The sequence below is a fragment of the Emys orbicularis genome, chromosome 3 (genome assembly GCF_028017835.1).
Source record: "Emys orbicularis isolate rEmyOrb1 chromosome 3, rEmyOrb1.hap1, whole genome shotgun sequence".
Lineage (NCBI taxonomy): Eukaryota > Metazoa > Chordata > Testudines > Emydidae > Emys > Emys orbicularis.
In genome coordinates, this window is record NC_088685.1 from 165985070 (window position 1) to 166010616 (window position 25547).

Here is a 25547-nt window from a genome sequence, read left to right on the forward strand (position 1 = left end):
AGTGTGAGAAAGGTGTTAGAAAATGTCCCTACCACAAGGTTTTGCCAACCCCACTTAGCAGTGGTTTTCTCTACTGTTTCCATGAATACTTCTACAGCGACATCATGGGTTGAACTATCCTTTTATCATGCATAATGTTATACAAAATAAAGCACAATATGGTTCATTTATGAACATCAGTAGGAGTTTATTTTAGAGTGCAAATTCCCCTAAGCTGACATGAATTAACTCATAACTTTCTCTTCTTCAATATAATAGCATCAGATAATTTGTCAGATTCTCCTGGTTACATTATGCAATTAATTATATGAAATAAAAGTAGTCAAGTATTGACAGGTTTACTAATCATTAACCAGTATTCTCAGGTTTTATGGTAGTCTGAAATCAACTAATTGTAAAGGTTCAGCAATTTGAAATTATTTACATCTCATTCAATTTCTGTAACAAAAACTCTGGGAGAATTTAAATATCATACAATAAAGTATTTTTAAAAAGCGGTTGTATATAATATCTAAGATTCCAAGAATGCAGCTTCTGCCCCGTGAAAGATTTTAAAAGCCACTCCCTGACCTCTCCCCAAGATTCTCATGAATAATAAGTGTTCTCCCTACTGTCTTTGCAGTTATAGTACACATACAGTATGCATATTTTAAAAACTAAGGTGAAATTCTCTCTATACATAAATATATCAAAGTGCCCGTGAAAAAAACCTCTCTCAAATAATTACTCATCACTCTACAATCTATACGCTTCCATGCGAGTACAATAATTCATAGAGTAAGCAATAAACCCTATTGTAAAACTTTGCCTTATAGTCATAGACCATATCTAAAAGAACTTGTATTACGTGTCACTTGCTAGATCTCTAACAGTGAAAACCCATGAGGTAATTCATGCTACCATGACACCAGCCAATCATTTTGAACTCTGATATTGCTTGTACTGACTGCTTATTTAAGGTGTTATCGGAAAATAAGCAGCATTAAGATGATTCCCAGCAGAAGAAAAAAAAAACCAGTTCCTGGTGTTCTCCAGTCCTCTTTCTTTTTGTATAATAATGAATGCAAGGTAGATTCTCTCTTTACATAGGTATCAATACTTTGCCAGACAGTACTTCGCTGGACAGTACTTCGGAAGGGAAGGGGTAAGTTGCTAATGTTCTGAACTTATTGAAATATGTTTTAAATAAAGTACATTTGATAAAGTTATTTACTTACAATTGTAGATGTATTTATACATGAAACATGCGACTTGATTTTCTATGTACAATTTAAGTGATTACATACCTAACTAATAATAAAATCACAGGAAAAGGGGAGAACACTTCTAGGAAATTTTATTAGTCCAATATAACGATTAATATTAATATTCAGATAATGAATTAGTAAAGCTAAGTAGTAGTTATCTATAAAAGTTTGCACTTGAGGTGAGCTACTTGTTACTTGAGGTGAGCTACTATTCTAAATCTTAGCTTTTAATTTCCTGCCTTCCTTTTTAAAAAGTCATTTAGTCTGTAGGATATTATTACTTTTTCAATAAATCTAGGGAAAAAAATAATTAAAATATTTACTTGAAAACCTAATGTTGGAGAACGGCAATTGCATGAGTCAGATTATTTAATTTGTTAAATTGTTGTTTTGTGCAGTTTTTAAAATTTTACACACACACACACACACACACACACACACACTCCCCTACTGCCCACATTCTCATCATAACTATTTGAAAACTGCAATTATTTAATGTATAACATCTCTCTCCTCTCTCATATAGGAAGTAGGAATTTGCCATTTTACTGAAACTTTTGAACTCGACTTAAATATGCTGAGGAGGTAGAGGTACTTTTTTGTGGGATTTAATATTTATCTGTGTTAGAACACCATTTAGATCACTTTTTAATGCTGGAAGACTATGGTTGTTGCTGCATGCCCAAAATGTCTGCAATGGCACATGTGGATGCCAGTAAGCGAGCAGATTCTTAGAGCGATAAAGCATTGAATGTAACTTATGCAGGATTAGAATCTAGTTCTTATTTTTAAAATGTAAAGTAACAGCAGAATTGCAAACTTTTTTAAAGCTTACTGTCTTAGGGCATGCAACATACATCCTGCAAAATAAGAACGCTGCTGATTTTAAAATGGCAAGTCCATAGGCATACCCATACTTGCACAGAAAAATACTACTGGTTTATTTTAACAGAGTTACTATTTTAAGATAAGTGTGGGGAATCATTCAAGACTAACCAACAGTGTTATCAGATGTAACAGCAACTCCATGTGGACTACACTGACTTCCAGTGGAGATGCTGTTACTTTTGATATCTACTGACAGAATGCGAAGCAGCCACACACATTTATACAGCATTGGAGTTAAAAATATAAGTGCAATTTTAGATCAAAGCTCTTTGGAATATTTTGTTATAATTTTGAATCATTCATTTATATAAGTTTGAATATTTAAAAGACATTAGAAGCTTCATGTACCATATCATGCTACATACTGTATTGTATGAGAACCAACTACAATAAAATATATAGGACCACTGTACATTTTATTAAGAACTGGTGTACAGGAAAATGACCTATGAATTGACAGACTGTGTCTTCTAAATTTGTCTGTCACTTCTGTAGGCCAATATTCTGCATGCCTTAACTGCTTTGGAACCAGAAGTCTGCTATGACTAATGTAGAGAAAATTTATCTCCTACTGTACTGCGAAATATTTAGAAGAACAAACTGTGCAATACTTATTTTTAAGACAATGCTCATTATTTATATTTTCTTTTAAAAGAGCAACAGATGTGGCAGCCAAAGAGAATAAATCTAATTTTCAATCATACAGTGTACAAGTCTTTTCTGTATTTCACTCTTTAATCTCATGTGCTGTATTGACCCTTACCCACCCCCACATGCCATTTTTTGACATTCATGAATAATGGGCTTACACAAAGGTGGAGTTGCTGATCTACTGCAATGTTTTCTCTGTAAAAATGCCCCAACAATGCCACTGTTCATACAACTCCAGCGACATGCCACAGCTCAAAGGTTTACAAAGGCACACCTTTTGGCATATGTTCTTGGCCTTTAAGATAGCTATAACTAAAGGATAATTCCTATCCGTCACTATCTTCAAATATGTTCCCTGTTGCCCAGCTAAATGTATGTAATCAGTCCTATTTGTGCATATTATGGCGTTTATCTATAATTTCAGAGGAAAATATTGCTTAAGGCACATTTTCATAGCTTGTTAACTGACTGCAAAGTTGGGCTACATAGGAGTTTTTTGTTTTTAACATAATACTAAACTGTCTTTATTTTTCACACAATTCTGGAATACGAAAAGCAAAAATACTTCTTTAAAAGGCTACTTTCCAGATGAACTGTAATGGCTCCTGCAGAGGAGCCATACTTTATTATGTAAATATATATTTGAAGCCTTTTTGTAAATGCTTTTTTAACTAGATGAATGACTTCCACAGGTAAGAGATTATCTTAACCCAATATATAGAGCTTTTACACATTTCTGTCCAAGAGTACCTCGGCGCTATTTGCATGCTGATAATAAATACCATAGACAGAGGAAGTGAACAAAGAGAATTGTGTGCTCACACCACACACATTGACTAGCTTTGCATAGAATCATAGAACTGGAAGAAACCTCAAGAGGTCATCTAGTCCAGTCCCCTGCACTCATGGCAGGACTAAGTATTATCTAGACCATCCCTGACAGGTGGTTGTCTAACCTGCTCTTAAAAATCTTCAATGACAGAGACTCCACAACCTCCCTGGGCAATTTATTCCAGTGCTTAACTACTGTGACAGTTAGGAAGTTTTTCCTAATGTCCAACCTAGCAAAACCACCCTTGCTGCAATTTAAGCCCATTGCTTCTTGTCCTATCCTCAGAGGTTAAGGAGAACAATTTTTCTCCCTCCTCCTTGTAACAACATTTTATGTACTTGAAAACTGTTTTCATGTCCCCTCTCAGTCTTCTCTTCTCCAGACTAAACAAATCCATTTTTTTCAATCTTCCCCGGCAGGTCATGTTTTCTAGACCTTTAATCATTTTTGTTGCTTTTCTCCGGACTCTCTCTAATTCATCCACATCTTTCCTGAAATGTGGCGCCCAGAACTGGACACAAAAGTCCAGTAGAGGGGAAGAATTATTCTGTCTCTTACTTACAACACTCCTGCTAATACATCCCAGAATGATCTTTGCTTTTTTGCAACAGTGTTACACAGTTGACTCATTTAGCTTGTGATCCACTATGACCCCCAGATCCCTTTATGCAGTACTCCTTCCTAGCCAATCATTTCCCATTTTGTGTATGTGCAGTTTATTATTCCTTCCTAGGTGGAGTACTTTGCATTTGTCCTTACTGAACTTCAATCTATTTACTGCAGACCATTTCTCCATTTTGTCCAGATCATTTTGAATTTTAATCCTATCCTCCAAAATGCTTGCAACCCCTGCCAGCTTGGTATTGTCCACAAACTTTAGAAGTATAATCTCTATGCCATTATCTAAATCATTGATGAAGATATTGAACAGACCCAGACCCAGAACTGATCTCTTCGGGGGACCCCACTTGATATGCCTTTCTGGCTTGACTGTGGCCACTGACAACTACTTTCTGGGAATGGTTTTCCAACCAGTTATGCAGCTAGTAGCTCCGTCTAGGTTGTATTTCCCTAGTTTGTTAATGAGAAATATCATGCAAGACAGTATCAAAAGCCTTTATAAAGTCAAGACATACCACACATCTAACACTTCCTCCCTATCCACCAGGATTGCATAGTAAATGTAAAGTGTATGCCACCCTAGAACCAAATTTGTAGAAATGGCATTATTAGGTTCCATACTAATTGTGTCTGACTGATTTCCATATAAATTTTTTTCAGTCCTGAAAACTCGCCCTGAACTCTGGAAGTCAAGCTGGATTCTTTAGAGTGCTCATCACCAACCATAAGAGACTCGGCAACCAATTTCCACTCCCCCTCACCTATACAATCTTATTATTCTTAAATGGATTTGTACTGGGGTCACTGAGGGCATAAGTGTAACTCAACTGTATTCAGGTTGTGTATCTGAAGGCAGGAATTGACTCAGAAAATCAAATATGGAAAGCAATGACTCCACAACGCCCTTTTTACAAAGTCATCTTTTAGGGTAGACTCACACTTTAAAACTTCTTCCCCCCCAAAAAAGCTAAAGGTAGTACCCTGATCATGAAAATAAAGAGCTCAACAAAAGTTTCAGTTTAAAAATTAAAAGCAGTTTCGCTGTAAGTGTAAGAGACAATCAGAAGAAAAACACTTTGGAAAATGTTAATAAAATTCGTTGGGGGATTTTTGTTGTTGTTTGATTTGTTTTTAAGTATCAGTGTACTAGGCTGAAATGTACTACTTGTTTTAAAACTCAGTTCAGATTTTTTTTTATTGTGAACTCATGAAAAGCAGAGTTTGCAATAGATAATAGGATTGTCATATGTAAGACACAAGAGGTAATTGTCCTGCTCTGCTCAGCACTGGTGCAGCCTCAGTTGGAGTTCTACATTCAGTTTTGGGCACTATGCTTTAAGATGTGGAGAAACTGAAGACAGTCCAGAGAAGAGCAACAAAAATGATAAAAGATTTAGAGCAACCTGATCTCTAAGGAAAGGTTAAAAAACTGGGCATCTTTAGTCTCGAGAAAAGAAGACTGGGACAGGACCTGGTAACAGTCTCAAATATGTTAATGGCTGTTTTAAAAAGGATGGTGATCAATTGTTCTCCATGGCCAGGAAGGTAGGACAAGAAGTAATGTGCTTAATCTGCAGCAAGGGAGATCTAGATCATATATTAGGAAAAAATTTCTAACTATAAGGATAGCTAAGCACTGGAATAGGCTTCCAAGGAGTCCCTGTCAGTGGAGATTTTTAAGAACAGGTTAGACAAACACCTGTCAGGGATAGTCTAGGTTTACTTGGTGCTGCCTTAGCATGAGGTGGGATGGACTAAATGACCTCTCAAGGTCCCTTCTAGCCCTACATTTCTGAGGCTAGGTCTACACTATGGGGGGAGAGGGGGGTCGACCTAAGATACGCAACTTCAGCTACGCGAATAGCGTAGCTGAAGTTGCGTATTTTAGGTCAACTTACCTGGCTGTGAGGACGGCGGCGAGTTGACCGCTGCTGCTTCCCCGCCGCTTCCGCCTCTCGCTGCAGTGGAGTTCCGGAGTCGACAGCAGAGCGATCGGGGATCGATTTTATCGCGTCTACACTAGACGCGATAAATCGATCCCCGATAGATCGATCGCTACCCGCCGATCCAGCGGGTAGTGAAGACGTGCCCTGAGTTTATGATAAACAGGTCTCCTTAACTCTAACTGTACTAGATGGTGCTGGAAACAAAAGTTTACATATGAAAGCCTGTGACCTAACTTTATGGTAACAAATACCTCAAATAGGAAATAGGGGCTCTCTGAAAAGATTAAATGGCCTCCACGTTAACTCTGAAATAGGCCACGGGTTTCTTATTCTGCACCTGATTTGGCCATCCCACTTTAGTCTTCTCATTTCATAGGCATCTGTCAACTCTTCAATTTCAGAAATTATTGTAACAAATAATTGAATAATTGAGTTCATAATGTTGAGATTATAGTCATTATCTGTTCTAGCTAGAGGATACAGTTCTTTACGTTTAATACTGATGTCTAACATCAGCTCTCCTGAAAAATCTATTAAATCAGAGACAAATGTCAAGGAGGCGGCTCAGCTGACTGCTGGTTAGTGGTATGAGACAGACCTAGACCACTATCTTTAGACCACATTCAGTAATGAGACTTTGGCCCCTCTTTTTCCATTTAAAATAACTAAACAATATAAAATTAACTATACCAAAACCACATCTTTTACACAGTCATGAACCAAAATAAACTTGCTTGCACTTCAGTTGTTTGTAGTTTTAATATTTTCTATATCAGAGCAAGACAGGTCTCTTATTTTTTATATGAATAAAATAGATACCTGTTTATCAGAGATTCTCCTGTTGTCTTATGATAGAACACTGGAATCGGAACACCCCAACTCCTCTGTCTTGAGATGCACCAATATGTCCTTCTGTCCAACATTTCTAGCATTCTATTCACTGCTGATGCAGGAATAAATTTCACTTTTTTTAACAATTCCTATGAAATAACCACAACTACAATTATTCAGGGTTGGAGAGAATTCAGAATTTAACAAAAGGATACTATTTATTCTCTCAGGGCACAAAGAGTTACCGGCAGAAATCCTCACATATTGATATAATATGCTTCAAGGTGATATCTCATGGATATCATCACCACCACCACCCACTTTATTTTCTGCTTGAATCTACCTATCTGAACTACTTACATGACCCCTGCTACCACACAATCTTTAATGTATTTATCCTCACAAGCCCTCTATTATCCCAGTTTTACAGATAGGGAACTAAGGCACAAAGAGGTTAAGTGATTACCAAGGTCATACAGGAAGTCTGGGCTTGAGTGGAGGTATTGAACCCAGTTCTCCCAACCACTGGAACCTTTTTTCTTTGGAGTCTTAAATGGAAAATGGCATAAGCGCACAATTAGTCTAAAGTTGGTGGCAAATAAATAAAAATGTAACTGCTGATAATTTCTAAACTAATTGTTAATAAGACTGTGATTGCTATCAGCTGCAAAGCCTTTGTAAACACTAAGGGAGGAAAGCATTCTTTTGAAGTGGAATGTACACGTTATGCAAAGACCCCATATGATAGTAATGTCCTTTACACTCCCCCAAATAGCAAACTATGTAACAAAGTGTAGTACCTGGGCTGTAACCTTGATATTTGCTGTGTTTACAAACCACTGTTTGCTTGCACGAACAATCACTGGTTTCTTAGTCCTCCAATCATATGGGTAGCTATGTACACATTTCTCCTCTTTTAATAAACTCTTTGCTGCTTGAAGCATCTGAATGACTATTGAGAGTGAGAATTAAGAGTTAGAGGTAATAAGAAATCAGATTAACACAACACTACTGCTGCTAACCCCACTTCTTTCCTTTCCCCGAAGTCCAATTCCCATCCTCCTGATAACAGGAAGTGCCAATATTTTGTCCACTGTAAGATTTGTTTGGTTTACATGAGCCTTCAAAATATTTGACAGAATATTGACTAATTAAACACAAGATACTAACCAGCTTCATTTCCTTCTTCCAGTACAGCCTTGTTCTGAAGCTCAGGACCTGCAGCTTCTGTAAAAAATCCACCTTCATCCACCAGGCAATCCTAAAATAAGAATATTTTTTAGTAATGTCAAAATATGAAGGGACTATTGTATTCCTATTATTTTACAAGAATCTGAAATTATGAACTAAGATTGCAGTATAATATACCATACATCTGAATCAGGCTGAGAAATAAGGTGTCACTTTTAATATTCAAAGGTAATTATGATGCAACAACCCTGAAATTTGCCAACATGCCACTGAGCCTGAATCCTCAGCACAGGATGAACTCCACTGAGTTTGTGAGGATACAGCATTCATGTTATTACACCAAGTCAAAGAGTACTATTCCACTTAATTCTTAACAGACAGAATAAGTACAAGCAAAACAGAAGTACACTTAGCCTAACAGAAATAATGCCAAGGAAAAAATCTTAAGTACAAGTTACATCATGTCAGATTCAGCTTTAAAACACTATATTAATCCTTTCTGCCAGAGCGCCTAAAGCACCCAGATATTGCAAATTGATTACACATACGGGGATCACTTCATCCATCACTGAAACAGCCACTTCTGAGGAGGAGGGTGTCAGCCTTTACACAGAGCAGAACACTAGCTCAATAGAGAAGCCAAAAAAACACTTTATCCATTTGAAGCTACAAGAGAAGGCAGACAATTTCCCACATTGGAAATTTAGCCCCAGTCTTGCAAGAAGTGAGGTGAGACATTTTTGGCAACAAGCTGCAAAAATCTCACTTTTACATTTAATCCAAATCACTGTCACCTTCCACAGAACAGTACCCCATAACATTATGCAGCAGCGTTAGTTCAGCACTGATTAAGAGTGAACAGCACCACCTAATCAACTATCAACACTACTATAGACAGTATGGTCCAGCAGATAGGGTGCTAGACTGTAAAATACAAGAGCTGAGTTCTATTCCCAGTGCTGCCACTAGTTTGCTGCATGAGCAATGGCAAGTCACTTAGCCACTCTTTGTCTCAGTTTCCCCTCTGTATAATGTAAAGCACTTTGAGATGTATTTAAGCAAATACTCTTGTCGCCATCTTCAAGATTTTCCTTAGGCAGCTCTCCTCCAATTACTAACTCCTTTATTCACAAAAATTCCTTTATTCAAGAGCTGATCAAATTACACTCTGATGATCTCACAGCAAGAAGAAAAACAAACCAAGCCAACAGAAATCTAGATTACAAGGGAAAATTTACATATTATAGAACTGTAGTTAATTATTTGGCTGGTAAGCTACTTTTTCTTTTAAGCAATTCCCATGAAAGAGGATGAATTTATTTCTTTAATAACACTTTTTACATTTACAGAGCATCTTTGCTCCTCCCCAAGAATCTCTCAAAGACCTCAAAGCTCCTTGAGAGATACTAAAATTTGCAACTGATCTTCTCTCTGTATTTATAATTTATCTTCTCCAAAATGGAGTATTCCATTCCACCGCTATCTACCAAGTTTAGGCAACAATTGGCTGAAAAGCAGAACCATTTTGACTACTTATGTTTTTAGAATTCAAGCCTTTGCTCTTCCAAGGGCAATGCTGTTTACAGCAGGTCTCCAAGTTAATCAGTGACATTGAGATGGTTACATACAGGCATCAAAACAATTTTAAATGTCATGCAAGATATGTAAGTTATGCGACACTTAACATTTTAGTGGTGTGTGACCAAAAAGATACAAGTTAAAAACGAAGGGAAAAAACAAACTAACAAAAGTACCATGGGCAGCTGGTGATGAGAAGCTACACTGTAATCCTCCATACCATGAGCTGGGGCTGTGTGGACTAAACCTGTTCCTTTTGCCATTGTCACATGATTTGCTGGCAAGAAAGGGGACTCTCTGCCAGGAATTGTGGGATGAGCACAAGAACCATTTTCCAAATCAGCACCTGAAGCAAAAAGAAATGGGATATTCAACAATTTATGAGCCCAGCTTGTGTTTTTCAAAATTATAGTCATAGAACAAAAACATTACAATTCATAAACAAAAATGCAAATATCCATACTCTGATACAGTTTTTCCTATCCACCCTCCAGAGTACTGGGCTTCCCTGACTCCCCATTTGTGCCACTCCTACACAGACACACCCCATCCATCCAGGAGAATATTGTTTTTTTTCTGAACCTGGCAACGCTACTCCAGAAGTAGTTGAGCTATATAAGGCACTCCTAGCCTACAGGCACTAAGTGCATTCTTACCTGTTGCTGTCCTAGGTCTCAATGTACCAGAACCCAATATTGAACTCTTGTATACAGGATGGCAGAATAATATACTGAGATCTAGTGGTTTGAAGACCAGGCTGGAGACAATAGACCCGAAATCTTTCCCCAGCTTTGCTTCTAACTTCCCATTTGACCATATTTATTTATATATACTGTATCTTTAAGAAGTTATAAAACAAAGGCTCTCATCTCAAGCACTAGGCAACTAACCATTGTAAAGTACAGTGACATTAAATATCTAACATCTTCCCCAAAACCAGGCAATAAAAATAAACCAGAGATCAAATTCAAACAATACTTCAACACCCTCCCAAATGCAAAACCTTACTGCATCTCTCCCTCCCCACAAGCCTGGATAAACAGATTCAGGACTAAGATGGACAACTTTAGGTCTTAAAGGTAAACAAATTTGGGCTATTTCAGACGGTGGAGGAAGGAGGGGAGAAACAGGTTCCTAAATTGAGACTTTTGTCATCAGTGCTCCATTTTAGCTCTCATTTCAGTTGCTGCGGGTCATTTGTAAACCATAGTGACTTAAGCAGATAAAGCCAGAGAAGACGACATCTGGGGCCACTTTGTTGATAGCTGAGAATGAGATGATAAAGTCCGGTCAAACCATTCCTCCTGTTGGAGGAATGGATAACTTACATCCCTCAGGAAATGGTCAGGTTCAATTAATCACTGAAAACAGGCCATAAAACAAAATTCCTCACTCCCTCAGGAAATGCGTTCCGCCAGCTCTAATCAGAGGCAGTAAGGATAGGTCCATCACCTGGGTAAAATTTCCAACTGACACCCACAATCCCAACTTAAATTCCAAATCACAAGTGTGGACAACTGTGCCGCCAGCAATCACCTAGGATTGTTTAATGGTCCTCATGGTGATCATGAATTCCTGAGCTAACTCAGAATAGTCAACTACTTGGATGTTAACAACACAGAACTTAGCGCCTCCAATGCCTCCACAGTGAGGAATTTCAACAGCTCATTTTGCAGTGAAGCAGGCAATCAGTACACCAACACCAGACCCATGTTAACTTTATTTGGGACTCTCATATAAGATAGACACAGTACATTTGAACCAATTTTGGGTTAGGAATCCACCTGAATTTCAGGAGAGATGCAAAACAGCACCACCAAGGTAAACTGTATTTCTAGTCCATTCCTCGTGTGCTATGCTCTATATTCTGTACATAATTATCCTCCAACTTCTTATTTCCATTTTACAAACAGGATAACTTCTGTAAAGCACTTTGAAGTATATGGTTGAAAAGTTACTACCACCACCAAGTTTTGATTACTATTCTTCAGATTATTTTTAGCTAAAATTACTATAAATACATGTGCAAAGTGTAGCTAATGAAACACGTAAAGATACTTTACTTTCACATCAACATTTTAACAAACGCCTACAACATACTACCCTACAAATTAACATTCAGAGTATATTTAAACGCTTACCTTTACATGTTGAAATTACTTCAAATTGTGTGTCCAAGATGGCAGCTGTAGACTCAACTCTATTTGCCGCCAGAATGTAACATTCACCAGTATTTGCACATTTTACAATGGAATAGCTACAAGACAAATATATTAAATATATTAAATTAGAAAAAAAATCAATATTAGCAAACATGTTTTAGTACTAAACTTTACTTTTTAAATTGTTTAGACATTTGCTGCTTTTAAACCATCTGAAAATGTGATTTTAACTACAAAAATCCTACAACGGTTTCACACTCAAAGCTCCAAATGATTTCAATAGAATGAACGCAAAAGCAGGCCCTGAAGTAGCAATAACTTTAGAGGACTAAAAATAATACAGAATAATTAACTCTTAAAAAGGAGATGGGAAAAAGTCTGAAATGGAGTTACCTAAAAAATTTAAAATGCCATTAAATAAACCTAAAATGCCTACTGCTTCAGCCTTGCTATTAAGAGCACTGCAACTCTGCTAATAGATATTGATACCGATGGAAGCAGATTCATAAAGTTAAATAAAGTTAAATACATACTCTGAATCTGGCATATAACAAATAGCTTCATTGGCAGGAATAGTCCAGGGCTGGGTGGTCCAGATTAGCAAACTAACAGTTGAACATCCAGCTAAAGATGCAAATTAACAAATATGTTATTTGTCATAAAATCCAAAGATATCAGAGTCTTAACAAGAACTAAATATTACAAATCATACCTATCACAGAGGCCAGTTTAGGAGGCGATTTCAACAAGGGGAATTTGATATATACAGAACGACTGACATGCTGCTGATTGTATTCAAGTTCAGCTTCAGCCAAGGCTGTACTGGGTGAAGATCAAATATGGGTTAAACCACATTAACATGAAAAAGTATTGCTCTCTACTTATATTTTAGAGATAAAATGGTAAGTTGATTCTTACTTTGCTGAAGGAGACCAAAATACTGGTTTATAGTCCTGATAAATGTAACCCTAAGGGGGAAAAATACAGAGTTAACTGGATTAAAACTACATTGTAACTTAAATAATTTAAGGACTTTGTTAAATGACACACTAGCATACCTTGTCATACATTTTGTGGAAGATACTCAGTTGTTTTGCCTCATACTTCTTATCAAATGTGTGGTAGCAATTAGCCCAATCTGCCATTACACCCCAGCGAATGAAGGCAGATTTCTGTTTCTCAATTGCCCTTTCTGCAAATTCTTTTGCTAAAAAGGAAGAATAATTTTTAAAAACAATGTACTTTTAAAATCTGTGTGAACACTTTAGTTTTAGAAAATGCTAATGGCTTACTTGCTAGAGAAAGCTTAACCTTAGCTGGGAACAAAATAATTATAAAACTAAACTAATTGATTTATATAACAGCAACTTTTGCAAACCTCAAAATGCTTTATTCACGAGTAGTCCCATCAACGTGAATGGCAGGGTTTGAAAAAGCCCTACAGGAAGTTTTTTCAGGTAAGCCATTCATTTTAATAGAATTTAAAATTAAAGTTTACAAGGAAAAAAAATTCTAACCCTTATGGTTATGAAGAAAACTTTCCAAATGTAAAAAAAAATGTAAAATGAATGTAAACTGACCAACCGCTGTAGTGCCTCTGCTGATATTCCTAGCTTTGCAAAGCAGCAAGCAGCTGCCTGAAATTAAGACCAGTTGGTTTAAATTGCTGCTATTCAGAACTAGAGCTGGTTAAACTGTAAATTGCAAATACTTTTTCAAATTAATTTTGAATTTTTTAATGGCATAAGTTTTCACATTCCTCCCCTCCCCCATTATTTCACAAGCTCTATTCAGAACCCTGAAGGCAGCATCGATGTGGTCTAGAACAGGGGTCAGCACGCGAGCCGATTTTTAATGGCACGCTGCTGCCAGCAGAGGTCCCGGCCCCACTCAGCCTGCTGCCAGCCTGGGTGAAAGAAACCCCAGGCCTGCAGCGGGCTGAGCGGGGCCAGTGGCCGGGGCCCCAGGCCGGCAGTGGGCTGAGTGGGGCTGGTGGCCGGGATCCCAGAGAGCCCGCTGCCGGTCTGAGCGGCTCAGCCCGCTGCTGGTCTGAGCGGCTCAGCCCGCTGCCGGTCTGGGGTCCTGGCTGCCGGCCCCACTCAGCCCGCTGCTCTCTGACAGGGAGTTCCTCCAGGAAGGGCAGGCAGCCGCCGGCCAGGGATTCTTCCCCGCGGGGCAGCGGAAAGGCACCTCGGTGATCTTGGATGTGAGTTATGAAGCCCCTGCCCACGGGGAGCACTGGGGGTACTGGGCTCTAGGAAGCAGCTGCGTTAGGGCTCCCAGATGCTGCATGAGCAGCTTGTGCGACTCTCTCCTGGCCCCTGGACTTTAAAGGGGGAGCCTGGACTGGTGCAAGGCGCCGTGAGTCGCAACTGGCCCCCCTCTTTGCATGGCCCCGCTGACGCCTCATGCTCCCACTCTCCTCTCCCCTTCTCTGGCACTGCATCAGCCCAGGAGGGGGCCGTGCCCCCGGCACACCTGAGCCGGCCGGGCAGCGGTGCGGTTGGACGGGTTTTGCAGCCTCTGGAAAGAGCAGATGGAGACAGGGAGGCTCTTGCTGTGTCTGTGCATCCTAACACAGTGGCACTTCAGCTCGGGCGAGAGTGGCCCCCCCGTCTGGGCAGCTTTCAGCCCCCAGGAGAGTTCAGGTTTAAAATGCGCAAACTGCGGAGTGATCTGGGTAGGTCTTGCATCGCAGGGGATCTGCATCTCAAAGGGGAAGGCAGTGGGGAGCACAGTGGTCCCTAGAAACAGCCATATGAGTTTTTAGGGGAGCAGGGACCCGGGTCTTAAGGGCCGCTCCTGAGAGCTCCAGCCCCTGCTGTGTCAGTTTCATGTCAGGAGTTGCAGCTGAGCTGCTTCTCTGAGCCATTGGCATCACCGAAAGGGAGAAGCTGAAACTCCCCTGGGCACGGTGTCAATAAGAGTATTTGGTGCACAGGTTCATTGGAAAGAACCTCCTAATGCTCCTTTATGTGGTAGCAGTGTCCCCCTTCCCCCCCCTCCCCGCCCTGTTGCTGGTACAGTCACTGCTTTTCCTCTTAAACGCACATGCTACCGTCTTCTGAACTTGAAAAGTATCTGGGGTGTTTGTGTGGATCAATATTGCAGGGAGAGATAGGAGCCAGAAAGGGAAAAATCTGTATGGACTGTCCATTTAGATCAGTGGTAGGCAACCTATGCCACGTGTGCCAAAGGCAGCATGTGAGCTGATTTTCAGTGGCACTCACACTGCCTGGCCACCGGTCTGGGGGGGCTCTGCATTTTAATTTAATTTTAAATGAAGCTTCTTAAACACTTTTAAAACCTTATTTACTTTACGTACAACAATAGTTTAGTTATATATTATAGACTTATAGAAAGAGACCTTCTAAAAACATTAAAATGTATTACTGGCACGCGAAACCTTAAACTAGAGTGAATAAATGAAGACTTGGCACACCACTTCTCAAAGGTTGCCGACCCCTGGTCTAAAATCATGAATGTCATGCTCCACCCTACTGGGAGAAGTTATGAACTGCAGGGGGTGGAGTGGTGGTGGTGGGAGAGGAAGAGATACAAGTAGGGAGAGATGACAACAACAACAAAATATAGGAGGGCTGGGACAGAGAGCTGTTCCCTGGCAGCAATCAGGAAGTTCTGAAAAGGGTAGAAGATCATCCTCTATTCCAGAAGCTACAATGGGATAAAGTTTAAAACAGGGTGGATAAAAATCAAAGATTTAATTAAAAAAAAAAATCGGATTTTTTTTATTTAAATCGGATCTTTTTGATAAAATGCTTTTTGAGGAAAAAACCTAAAGATACTTTTAATTAAGATATCTTTGAGCTATAATGTATCTCATCATGGAATACAGATTATAAATTCTAATTCTATAGTATGAGACAATATATTAATGTAGTGTTTAAGAAAACTTTTGTAAATGAGTTCTAATAGTTCATGGATTAGGGACCCAATTTTATGGGGTTCCACAGGCTTCTGTATAGATTATTTAGGTTAATCTTTCTATCTACCCAATGGGACTCAGTCAGGGCCGGCTCTGGCTTTTTTGCCGCCCCAGGCAAAAAAGCCTCCCGCCACCCCCCCACCTCCCCCCCCGCCCCGGCCGGGGAGCACGGCAGGGGAGGGCGCCGAGCCCGGCCGCGGGCCCGCTCTCCCTGACCGGCCGGAGCACCGGGGGGAGGGCAGCGAGCCCGGCCGGGGCCCCGCTCTCCCCGACCGGCCGGAGCGCCGGGGGGAGGGCAGCGAGCCCACTGCGGCTCCGCTCTCCCCGGCGGCCAGAGCGCCGGGGGGAGGGCGGCGAGCTCGCCGCGGCTCCGCTCTCCCCGGCGGCCAGAGGGCCGGGGGAGGGCGGCGAGCCCAGTCGCGGCCCCGCTCTCGGCCGGAGCGCTGTGCCGCCCCCCTCCAGGTGCCGCCCCAAGCACATGTTTGGTGGGCTGGTGCCTGGAGCCGGCCCTGGACTCAGTGCTCAGTCTAGAAGATACCATCAGAGATGCTTAGTTTTGCAGTTCTCAAACTGTGGATTTGTGTTTCTAGAGGTAACATGCTTGTTAACAGCAAAAGTGTTTTTAAATAAATAAATAATATACAGAGGTGAGAAATAACAGACCTCAACTCTATTGTCCCTCTGCAAATTTGTGTACACAGAGTCAATCCCTTACCTCTCTCTAAAAGTGCAAAGTTTCAAAAAGTTCAATGAATAGAAGATTTTTGGGGACGGAATAGACCTGGACAAGGAGAAGTCTGGAGATAAATGTGAGACACGAGGGACATACGCTTGTTTTGTTAAAATATTATATGCTTGCTGTTGAAGAAAAAAAATTCAGAATACTTAACCTTGTTGGTTTAGTTAAATAAAACAATTTAAATGTCTGTCTGGTGATGTTCTCCTTCTAATACATCATGGCAAGAAAATCCTCCAAATATTAATGATTAACCTGTTGAACTGGAGATAGTTCACCTCCCAGTGACTTCATAAATATCTGCTTCAATTACTTTTGGTAAATGAAATAACCAAACAATCATTCATTTTCTGATATAGCTGTAAAACTCATCTGAGAAGTTTTCAAAATAAATCACTGTTTAAAAATGTATAGTGTGTACCTTCTAAAAATGAAACCTACATCTATCTCTGAGTTGTGAAGAATATGTATTAAGGTTATAACAACCAACAAGAATGCACTTTTATTTAGAAAACCATGATTAAATCGAGGCTTCCTGACTAGTGATTTAAATCATGATTTAAATCAATTTGATTTAAATCAAATCCACCCGGGTTTAAAATGTATCAAACATCTACTAACCAGAGGCTAATAAGAAAGATATAGGCTCCAGTATATTCCAGGAATTGTACCCTGGGTGAAAAGTCACTGCATTAATGGTTGGCTGAGGTTCTCAAATGAACACTGCTCCTGAACATCTACTATCACCTACTAGCCAACGTTTGACGTGAACGGTGTTATATAAGGGATTTTGTGCTCTCCTCAATGGGAATAATCATGAACAAGAGTTGTAGGACTAGGCTCTGCACACAGGAATTATTTTATTCAACCCTAAAATGCAGCTCCATCTGGAGTAGGTATATGGTAGCTAACCAAGATGCAAGTCAAGTATATAATAGCACCATACAAAGGCAGAGAAAAGCCATCCATTTTTCTAAGGCCTTGGCTACACTGGCGCTGTACAGCGCTGCAACTTGCTGCGCTCAGGGGTGTGAAAAAACACCCTCCTGAGCGCAGCGAGTACAGCGCTGTAAAGCGCCAGTGTAATCCGAGCCCGCAGCGCTGCACGCTCGCTTGCAGCACTGCAAGCTATTCCCCTCGGAGAGGTGGAGTACATACAGCGCTGCGAGAGCTCTCTTGCAGTGCTGGCGGCGCGACTACACTCGCGCTTCACGCGGCAGCGCTGTGAAGTCCCAAGTGTAGCCAAGGCCTAATATTCTAAATCCAAAACCATCTCCCCATGTACCACATTATTTTAAAAGCATTACTTTAAACCACCACTGCTATCAGAATAGCATAATCAAATGGGTTTGAATATTATGCCTTTTTTAAATTTAAATTACAAGCCAACTTAAAATGGAAAGAAATTTCATTGCATTTGTGACGTAAAATCGTCTGAATGCTTATTATCCCAAACACACCTAGCAATAACTAAAAAAAGTTATTGGCGAGAGCAGTTAAGCTCAAAGCAAGTGAATGATGTATCATGTTTTCCGTAACGGCTTTGCAGTTTGCAAAGACAACCTTCTCAAGAGATGTGAAGTTACATCAGTCTAAAGGGCACATGTACTATAATTGCCAGTCAGTCCACTGTGTGACAAAACTGTTACGAGTAAACCAGCTACAACACATGATCAGACCACTTTCCATCTAATCCATTATAAACTCTCAGAAGGCACCACCTACACAGTTTTCCAATATTATACATGGCATTGGGGTAAAAAACAAATGTGTTTCATAGATTCCAGAGCCAGAAGGGACCATTATGATCTAGTCCGACATTCTGTATAGCACAGGCCATAGACCTTCCCCCAAAAAATTTCTAGAGGATATTTTTTAGAAAAACATCAAATCTTGATTTAAAAATTGTCAGTGATGGAGACTTCACCGCAATCCTTGGCAAAATGTTCCAATGGTTAATTACTTTCATTGTTAAAAATGTTTCCAGTCTGAATTTGTCTAGCTTCAACTTCCAGCAATTGGATCACATCATTCCTTTCTCTGCTAAAGAGAAAAGCCAATTATTAAATATTTGTTTCCCATGCAGATACTGATAGACTTTAATCAAGTCACCTTTTAACCTTCTCCTTGTTAAGCAAAACAGATTGAGCAATTTGCATCTATCACTAGAAGGCTTTTTTCCCCTATTCCTTTATTCACTCTTATGGCTCTTCTCTGAACCCTCTCCAATTTATCAATTATTGAATTGTGGGCACCAGTACTGGACAGCAGCAGTCACACCAGTAACAAATACAGAGGTAAAATAATCTCTCTACTCCTATTGAAGATTCGCCCATTTATGTATCTGTAACTAAGTGGAATTTTTTTGTAATATTTGTATTAAGTCTATGTGTGCCTTGGTTTCCCCTATATACTGCATTGTTACCTAGCGAATGAAATGGGACTGTTTGCTCTCGGGGCAGGCTAAAACATAGGTATGAATGGTGCCTAGTTGTCTGTGGCCTTAGGTCCCATATCAATGGAGCTCTTGAGAAAACAATGGCAGATCCAGACTGGACATGGACACCTAGCAACCAAGGACCTAAAGAGATACAGACTTCCCTGCCTCTCTGCACCGTGCGGAGCTGCATCTCCCCAGCTCAGGAACAAAGGACTGGGGGAATAGGCGGTGGTGTGAAGTGGAAGTTAAATGATGGCTGGGGGAAGCAGTTATGGGCGCACCTGGGAGTCTGACAAAGGAGACTGGATAGATGGAGAGACAGAGCTTGAATGATGTGGGTTCACTACAGCTTGGCTGGGCTCTGGGCTACCCGGAACAGACTATGCTTTAACCTTCATTTCTCTATGCTAACCTAAAGACTTTCTATGCTGTGCTCCATTTGACTAATAAACTCTTCTGTTTTGACAACACTGTATGAATGGCACTGCAGATGCTTGCAGAGATGTATTGATCCACAGAGAATGCACAAGTCTCCTTCAGGAGTCTGCCTCATTGGGACTCACTGAACAGAGCTCACGGTCCGAAGCAGGAGTGCTGATGGCTCAGAGGTCCAGCCTAAGGAGGTGGTGAAGCCGTGGGACTTACCCTGGAGAAGGAGTGAGACCCCTTGAGACTCCAGACTCCTAGAGACTGTTCCAAAACTGAGGCCATAGAACCAATCCTGTGGATCTATGACAGCTTCCCAGGATCACATTAGATCTTTTGGCCACAGCATCACAATGGGAGCTCATGTGCAGCTGATTACACTGCTCTACAGCCAAAATGCTTCTGAAATAAATGTAGTCAAACTTTACTAATTCTGGGTCACTGAGAACGAAAATGATGCTTAAAATTGTTGATTGGCTCTAGTTTTCAAGATATGCTATTGGGTCAGTATATACGACCCTTGACTTGGGAATGGCAGAGGATAAGTGAGTTATAAAGGGAAGGGATCTCAATTTAAACCAGAAATGACTAATACACATCTTTGACTGGATCTATGAATAAATCTATGACTGGGTTTGGATAGTACTTGCTTTTTAGGCAAAACAATGAATGATGCAATCTGAAGCTGGTATTGCATCATACATGATATGAATTGCATCATGTTATTCCTAGAAATCATGGATGATGCAATCATAACGAAGCTTACATCATTCTGCTGAACAAATTGCCCTATATCAGCTCTAGAAATCATACAGTGTCGTGCTCTCTTATTTGTCAGTGTTTGATTTTGCAAAGGGACACATTTCTGTTTAGCCAAAGTGAGCAGAGATGCCTCGTACTTGTGTGAACAGTGCAGATAACTTCTGCTATGTTTGTGGTGAAGTGACTTTTGCATCACAAAAGCGCAGTATAACCACTATGGTTAAGAAAGCCTATCACCTTTATGTTGGCTGCAAAATTGGAGATCAGGACAAGAGGTGGGCCCCACACATATGCTGCAACACTTGTGCAACAAATCTTCGCCAGTGGTTGAACAGGAAAAGGAAATCTATGCCTTTTGCAGTGCCAATGATTTGGAGAGAGCCAACAGATCATACCAGCAATTGTTACTTCTGCATGGTGCCTCCAGTTGGGAAAGGTGTGTCAAAGAAGAAAAAGTAGACTGTGCATTATCCAAACATTCCATCAGCTATACGCCCAGTACCCCACGGAGAAGGACTGCCAGTTCCTGATGCACCAGAATCATTCTCACTTGAGTCAGACGAGGAAGAGGAAGAGGATGAAACTTCTGGTCCTGAACCATCAATGTCACAGGACCCACATTTTCTCCCATCCTCCTCCTCCTCTGAACCACACCTCATAACACAAGGTGAACTGAATGACCTTGTCAGGGATTTGGAACTACCCAAGAGTAAGGCAGAGCTGTTGGGCTCCAGACTACAGCAGTGGAATCTCCTGGCAGGTGATGTTAGGGTTTCCATGTTCCGTGACCGTCAAAAGGATCTTGTCCCATTCTTCTTCATGGAAGGTGATCTTGTAGCCTGCAACAACATCGATGGTGTGATGGCAGCCCTCAACATCGTTCACGATCCAGATGAGTGGAGACTGTTCATTGATTCATCGAAGACGAGTCTTAAAGCTGTTTTACTGCATAATGGCAATGTTTTGCCATCAATTCCAGTTGGTCATGCAGTCCATATGAAGGACCTATGACAACATGAATCAACTTTTGAGGTGCATAAACTATGACCAACATCAGTGGCAGCTCTGTGGCGATTTGAAGGTTGTTGCTCTCTTGCTTGGTCTGCAGACTGGATACACAAAGTACTGCTGTTTTCTCTGCGAATGGGATAGTCGTGCAAGAGATTCCCACTACATCAAGAAAGATTGGCCACTCCGACAGTCATTGGAGCCTGGGAGGAAAAGTGTTCAGCATCCACCACTTGTTGAATCAAGGAAGATTTTGTTACCACCCTTACACATCAAGCTGGGTCTGATGAAGAACTTTGTCAAGGCCATTGACAAAACACAAGCAGCTTTCAAGTACCTCCATGGAAAATTTCCAAGGTTAAGTGAAGCTAAGATAAAGGAAGGTGTCTTTGTTGGTCCTCAGATTCGTGAACTTCTTCGAGATGATGCATTTGACCATGCACTGTGTGGCAAGGAAAAGACGGCATGGAAAGCCTTCCAGTTAGTGGCAATAAATTTTCTCGGAAACAACAAGGCAGACAACTACAGGTTGTTGGTGGAAAACCTCCTCAAGGCATACAAAAGCCTTGGTTGCAACATGTCACTAAAGATACATTTTTTGAACTCTCATCTAGGGTTTTTTCCACCGAACTGCGGAGCAGTGAGCGACGAGCACGGCGAGCGATTTCACCAGGACATTGCAACAATGGAGAAACGCTATCAGGGCAAATGGAGCCCATCAATGCTTGCAGACTATTGCTGGACAGTGACAAGAGATGCTCCATTTAATGAATACAAGAGACAAGCCAAGAAGCGCCGAGTAGACACTGAATAGGACTAAACTATGTACAGAATAGTTTTTTGCCTTTTGTTTCATAATAAATTTTATTTATATAACCCTTTTGCTGATTTTTGAAGTGTTACATAAACAGGACAGGTGAAATATTATCATGTAAAGCAACCATAAACACATGAAAAGACCTAGGTTTACAATTTATGATTAAAACTCTACTATCTACACAATATACTTAGACATAAAATGTAAAAACTTAAATATCTTAGAAACAGTAGCCAATCAGTTGTTTTAATTGTCATATTTGAATTCAGCACATCAAAATACATAATAAATAGCACATTTTATCTCTGAAGCAGACGACTTCTCAAAAATTGTAGACCAGTGTTATCCACCACAGCCCCCAAGTCTTTTCCAGAGTCACTGCTTCCCAGGTAGAGTCCCCCATCCTGTAGGTATAGCCTACATTCTTTGTTCCTAGATGTACACGTTTAGCCATATTAAAATGCATATTGTTTGCTTGCGCCCAGTTTACCAAGCGATCCAGATTTCTCTGAATCAGTGACCTGGTCTCTTCATTATTTATCATTCAAATTTTTGTGTCATCTGCAAACTTTATCAGTGATGATTTTATTTTTTCTTCTAGGTCAGTGGTTCCCAAACTTGTTCCGCCACTTGTGCAGGGAAAGCCCCTGGTGGGCCGGGCCGGTTTGTTTATCTGCCGCATCCGCAGGTTCGGTCGATCGTGGCTCCAAGTGGCCGCGGTTCGCTAATCCAGGTCAATGGGAGCTGCTGGAAGCGGCGTGGGCCGAGGGACGTACTGGCCGCCACTTCCAGCAGCTCCCATTGGCCTGGAGCAGCAAACCGCGGCCAGTGGGAGCCCCGATTGGACGAACCTGCGGATGCGGCAGATAAACAAACCGGCCCGGCCCACCAGGGGCTTTCCCTGCACAAGTGGTGGAACAAGTTTGGGAACCACCGTTCTAGGTTATTAATAAAATGTTAGGGCCAAGAACCAATCGGCGCTACCTCACTGGAAACACACCCATTCAATGACCATTACCCATGTTCCTGATCCCCATAACTATCCAGATTAGTTCAAAAATATTAGGGGGAAAAATAGTCTTCTTTTCAAATATATTTTTCTTTTTTAGGTTCAGCGACTCAGCATACCACCTCAATAAAAATTGGATACGAGACTAATTTCATGTTACAGAACTGAACTACAGTAACTCCTCACTTAACGTCATCCCGGTTAACGTTGTTACATCACTGATCTATTAGAGAACATTCTCGTTTAAAGTTGCACAATGCTCTCTTATAACGTTGTTTGGCAGCCGCCTGCTTTGTCCACTGCTTGCAGGAAGAGCAGCCGGTTGGAGTAGCTGGTGGGGGCTTGGAACCTTGGTGGGCCAGCAGCCCCTCCCCCATCAGCTCCCGTAAATTCCCTGTGTGGCAGCCGCCCAGCAGACTATCAAGTGCCGGGCATTCAGGTGTCCCTCCCCCCTTGCCATGTGCTGCTCCTGCCCTCTGCCTTGGAGTTGCTCCTGGGAGCCTCCTGCTTACTGTGCAGGGGGTGGGGAGGAAGAGGGGTTCTGATGTCAGGGTGTCCCCCTCGCCCCACTCCTGTACCCCATCTCCACAGAGCAGGGCGGGGGAAGAGGTGGAGTGACACGACAGGGCTCAGGAAGGAGGGAGCTTGCTGGCAGCAGCTGCTGTCTCAACTTGTTGATCTACTTAAAAAGGCAGCGTATTTAAGAGTGGGGTCAGCGTACTTAAAGGGGCAATGCGCGTCTCTCTCTCTTTCTCTTCCCCCCCCACTGTGTGTCTCTGTCTCTCTCTCTCTCTCTCTCACACACACACACACACACGGTGTGTGTCTCTGTCTTACACACACGCACCCCCCGGCATTTTGGAAAGTGGAGGGAGTGGTGTGCTCCAGAGGGATAGCATGGGTTCATCACCATGTTCAGTTGCCGCAGGGAATGTTTGCAGCCATTGCCATGCGTCTATTGTGTCTCCTCCCTCCATTTGTGCTGCCTTATAGAGTGTGAGGCTACATTAACAACGGGTTAACCCTTGAGGGCTCAGCCGAGTGTTAGTTCATCATTTAGCAGCAAGACATTCCCTGGGAAACATCCCACCCTCTGACTCCACCACCTCAACCAAGCTTCACAATCATCATTGCTGTGTACAGTATTAAATTGTTTGTTTAAAACTTATACTGAGTGTGTGTGTGTGTGTGTGTGTGTAAGTATAATGTTTTTTGTCTGGCAAAAAAAATTTCCTTGGAACATAACCCCCTCATTTACATTAATTCTTATGGGAAAATTGGATTCGCTTAACATCGTTTCGCTTAAAGTAGCAGGTTTCAGGAACATAACTACAACGTTAAGGGAGGAGTTACTGTACATTAGAATCCAGATGTACATGTCCTTTAATTCCCTCTTTCCATCTATGGTTATTACAACTTATAAGGGGTTCACACAAACTTGTACTTGATGAACCCATTTTACAAAGGTCACCCTCCTTATAAGCTTACACTACATATTTTGCAGATCAAGTATAATCTAATAACCAAGATGTTCCTAACAAATTCCAATGTAGTGAAACTAAAATGAAAACACACAGAAAAACAGCAAAATAATATTCCACTAAAGACTCAAAAACAATTTATAAAATACAATATTGCAAGTCACAAATGTTTCTAGGAAAATTTTGCAAAGGACAGTTTACCTCTCTGTCTAATCTCCATCGGTGAAAGATTTTGAGTTTCTTTGAGTTCCGACAATGCTTTCAATTCAATGGGCAACCCATGACAATCCCAGCCTGGTACATAGTGCACTTTATAACCTCGCATCATATGGAACCGATTAGTGATGTCTTTCAAAATCTAGAAAAACATTAGGCCAAATGTTATTTTTGATATAATTGTTATTACCATCCTCATTCCCCTACACATTAGCATGATACATCTCATCCGTATGTTACTTTATATCTTACTGGTTTTGGTGAACTCTGCAAAACCCAAGCATAATCAGGCGTGTTAAAGATTAAGTTTCAGCCTTCACATTTATGTTTCTTATTGTACTTTCTAATAGCACATCATTAGAACCTCTTGATCAACGGGCAACCAAATTTTGCACAACTGAAGGCCACAGTTTGCAACTACGCAGAGGCTTGAGAGTTTCACCTAGCTATAACGAAATGGAATTAGCATTTTATTATGGTAACATACTTCTGAAGTCACTATACACGTAATACTCAAACTATACATCTAGCAGTTTGCTGGGCTGAAGTAGAAACTGTATTTACTTTGACAGAATGAAAATAAGTTTATCATATGAACACCAATGTGAAACTATAAGCACCACACAGAGCCATTTGTCATTGTCATTGTTACTATATATGCTTACCCATTAAATAGAAATGAATGGCCCTATTCTAAAGTAGTGAATATCCTCAATTTCCATTTACTTCAATGTGAATTGAGAGTGCACAGCACCTTAC

General features: G+C 40.8%; 1 protein-coding gene across 1 annotated transcript in view; it reads right to left on the minus strand.

Annotated features, from left to right (window-relative positions):
* Window positions 1-25547, minus strand: part of IARS2 (isoleucyl-tRNA synthetase 2, mitochondrial) — a 57841-nt gene that overhangs the window by 30781 nt on the left and 1513 nt on the right. Inside the window, exons 3-12 of the mRNA XM_065401074.1 lie at window positions 24774-24930; window positions 13006-13154; window positions 12866-12915; window positions 12660-12769; window positions 12481-12571; window positions 11927-12042; window positions 9962-10131; window positions 8187-8277; window positions 7817-7968; window positions 7005-7165 (exon numbers count right to left, since the gene is read on the minus strand). Coding sequence (XP_065257146.1) covers window positions 7005-7165; window positions 7817-7968; window positions 8187-8277; window positions 9962-10131; window positions 11927-12042; window positions 12481-12571; window positions 12660-12769; window positions 12866-12915; window positions 13006-13154; window positions 24774-24930 — 1247 coding nt within the window. The remainder of the gene's footprint in view (window positions 1-7004; window positions 7166-7816; window positions 7969-8186; window positions 8278-9961; window positions 10132-11926; window positions 12043-12480; window positions 12572-12659; window positions 12770-12865; window positions 12916-13005; window positions 13155-24773; window positions 24931-25547) is intronic.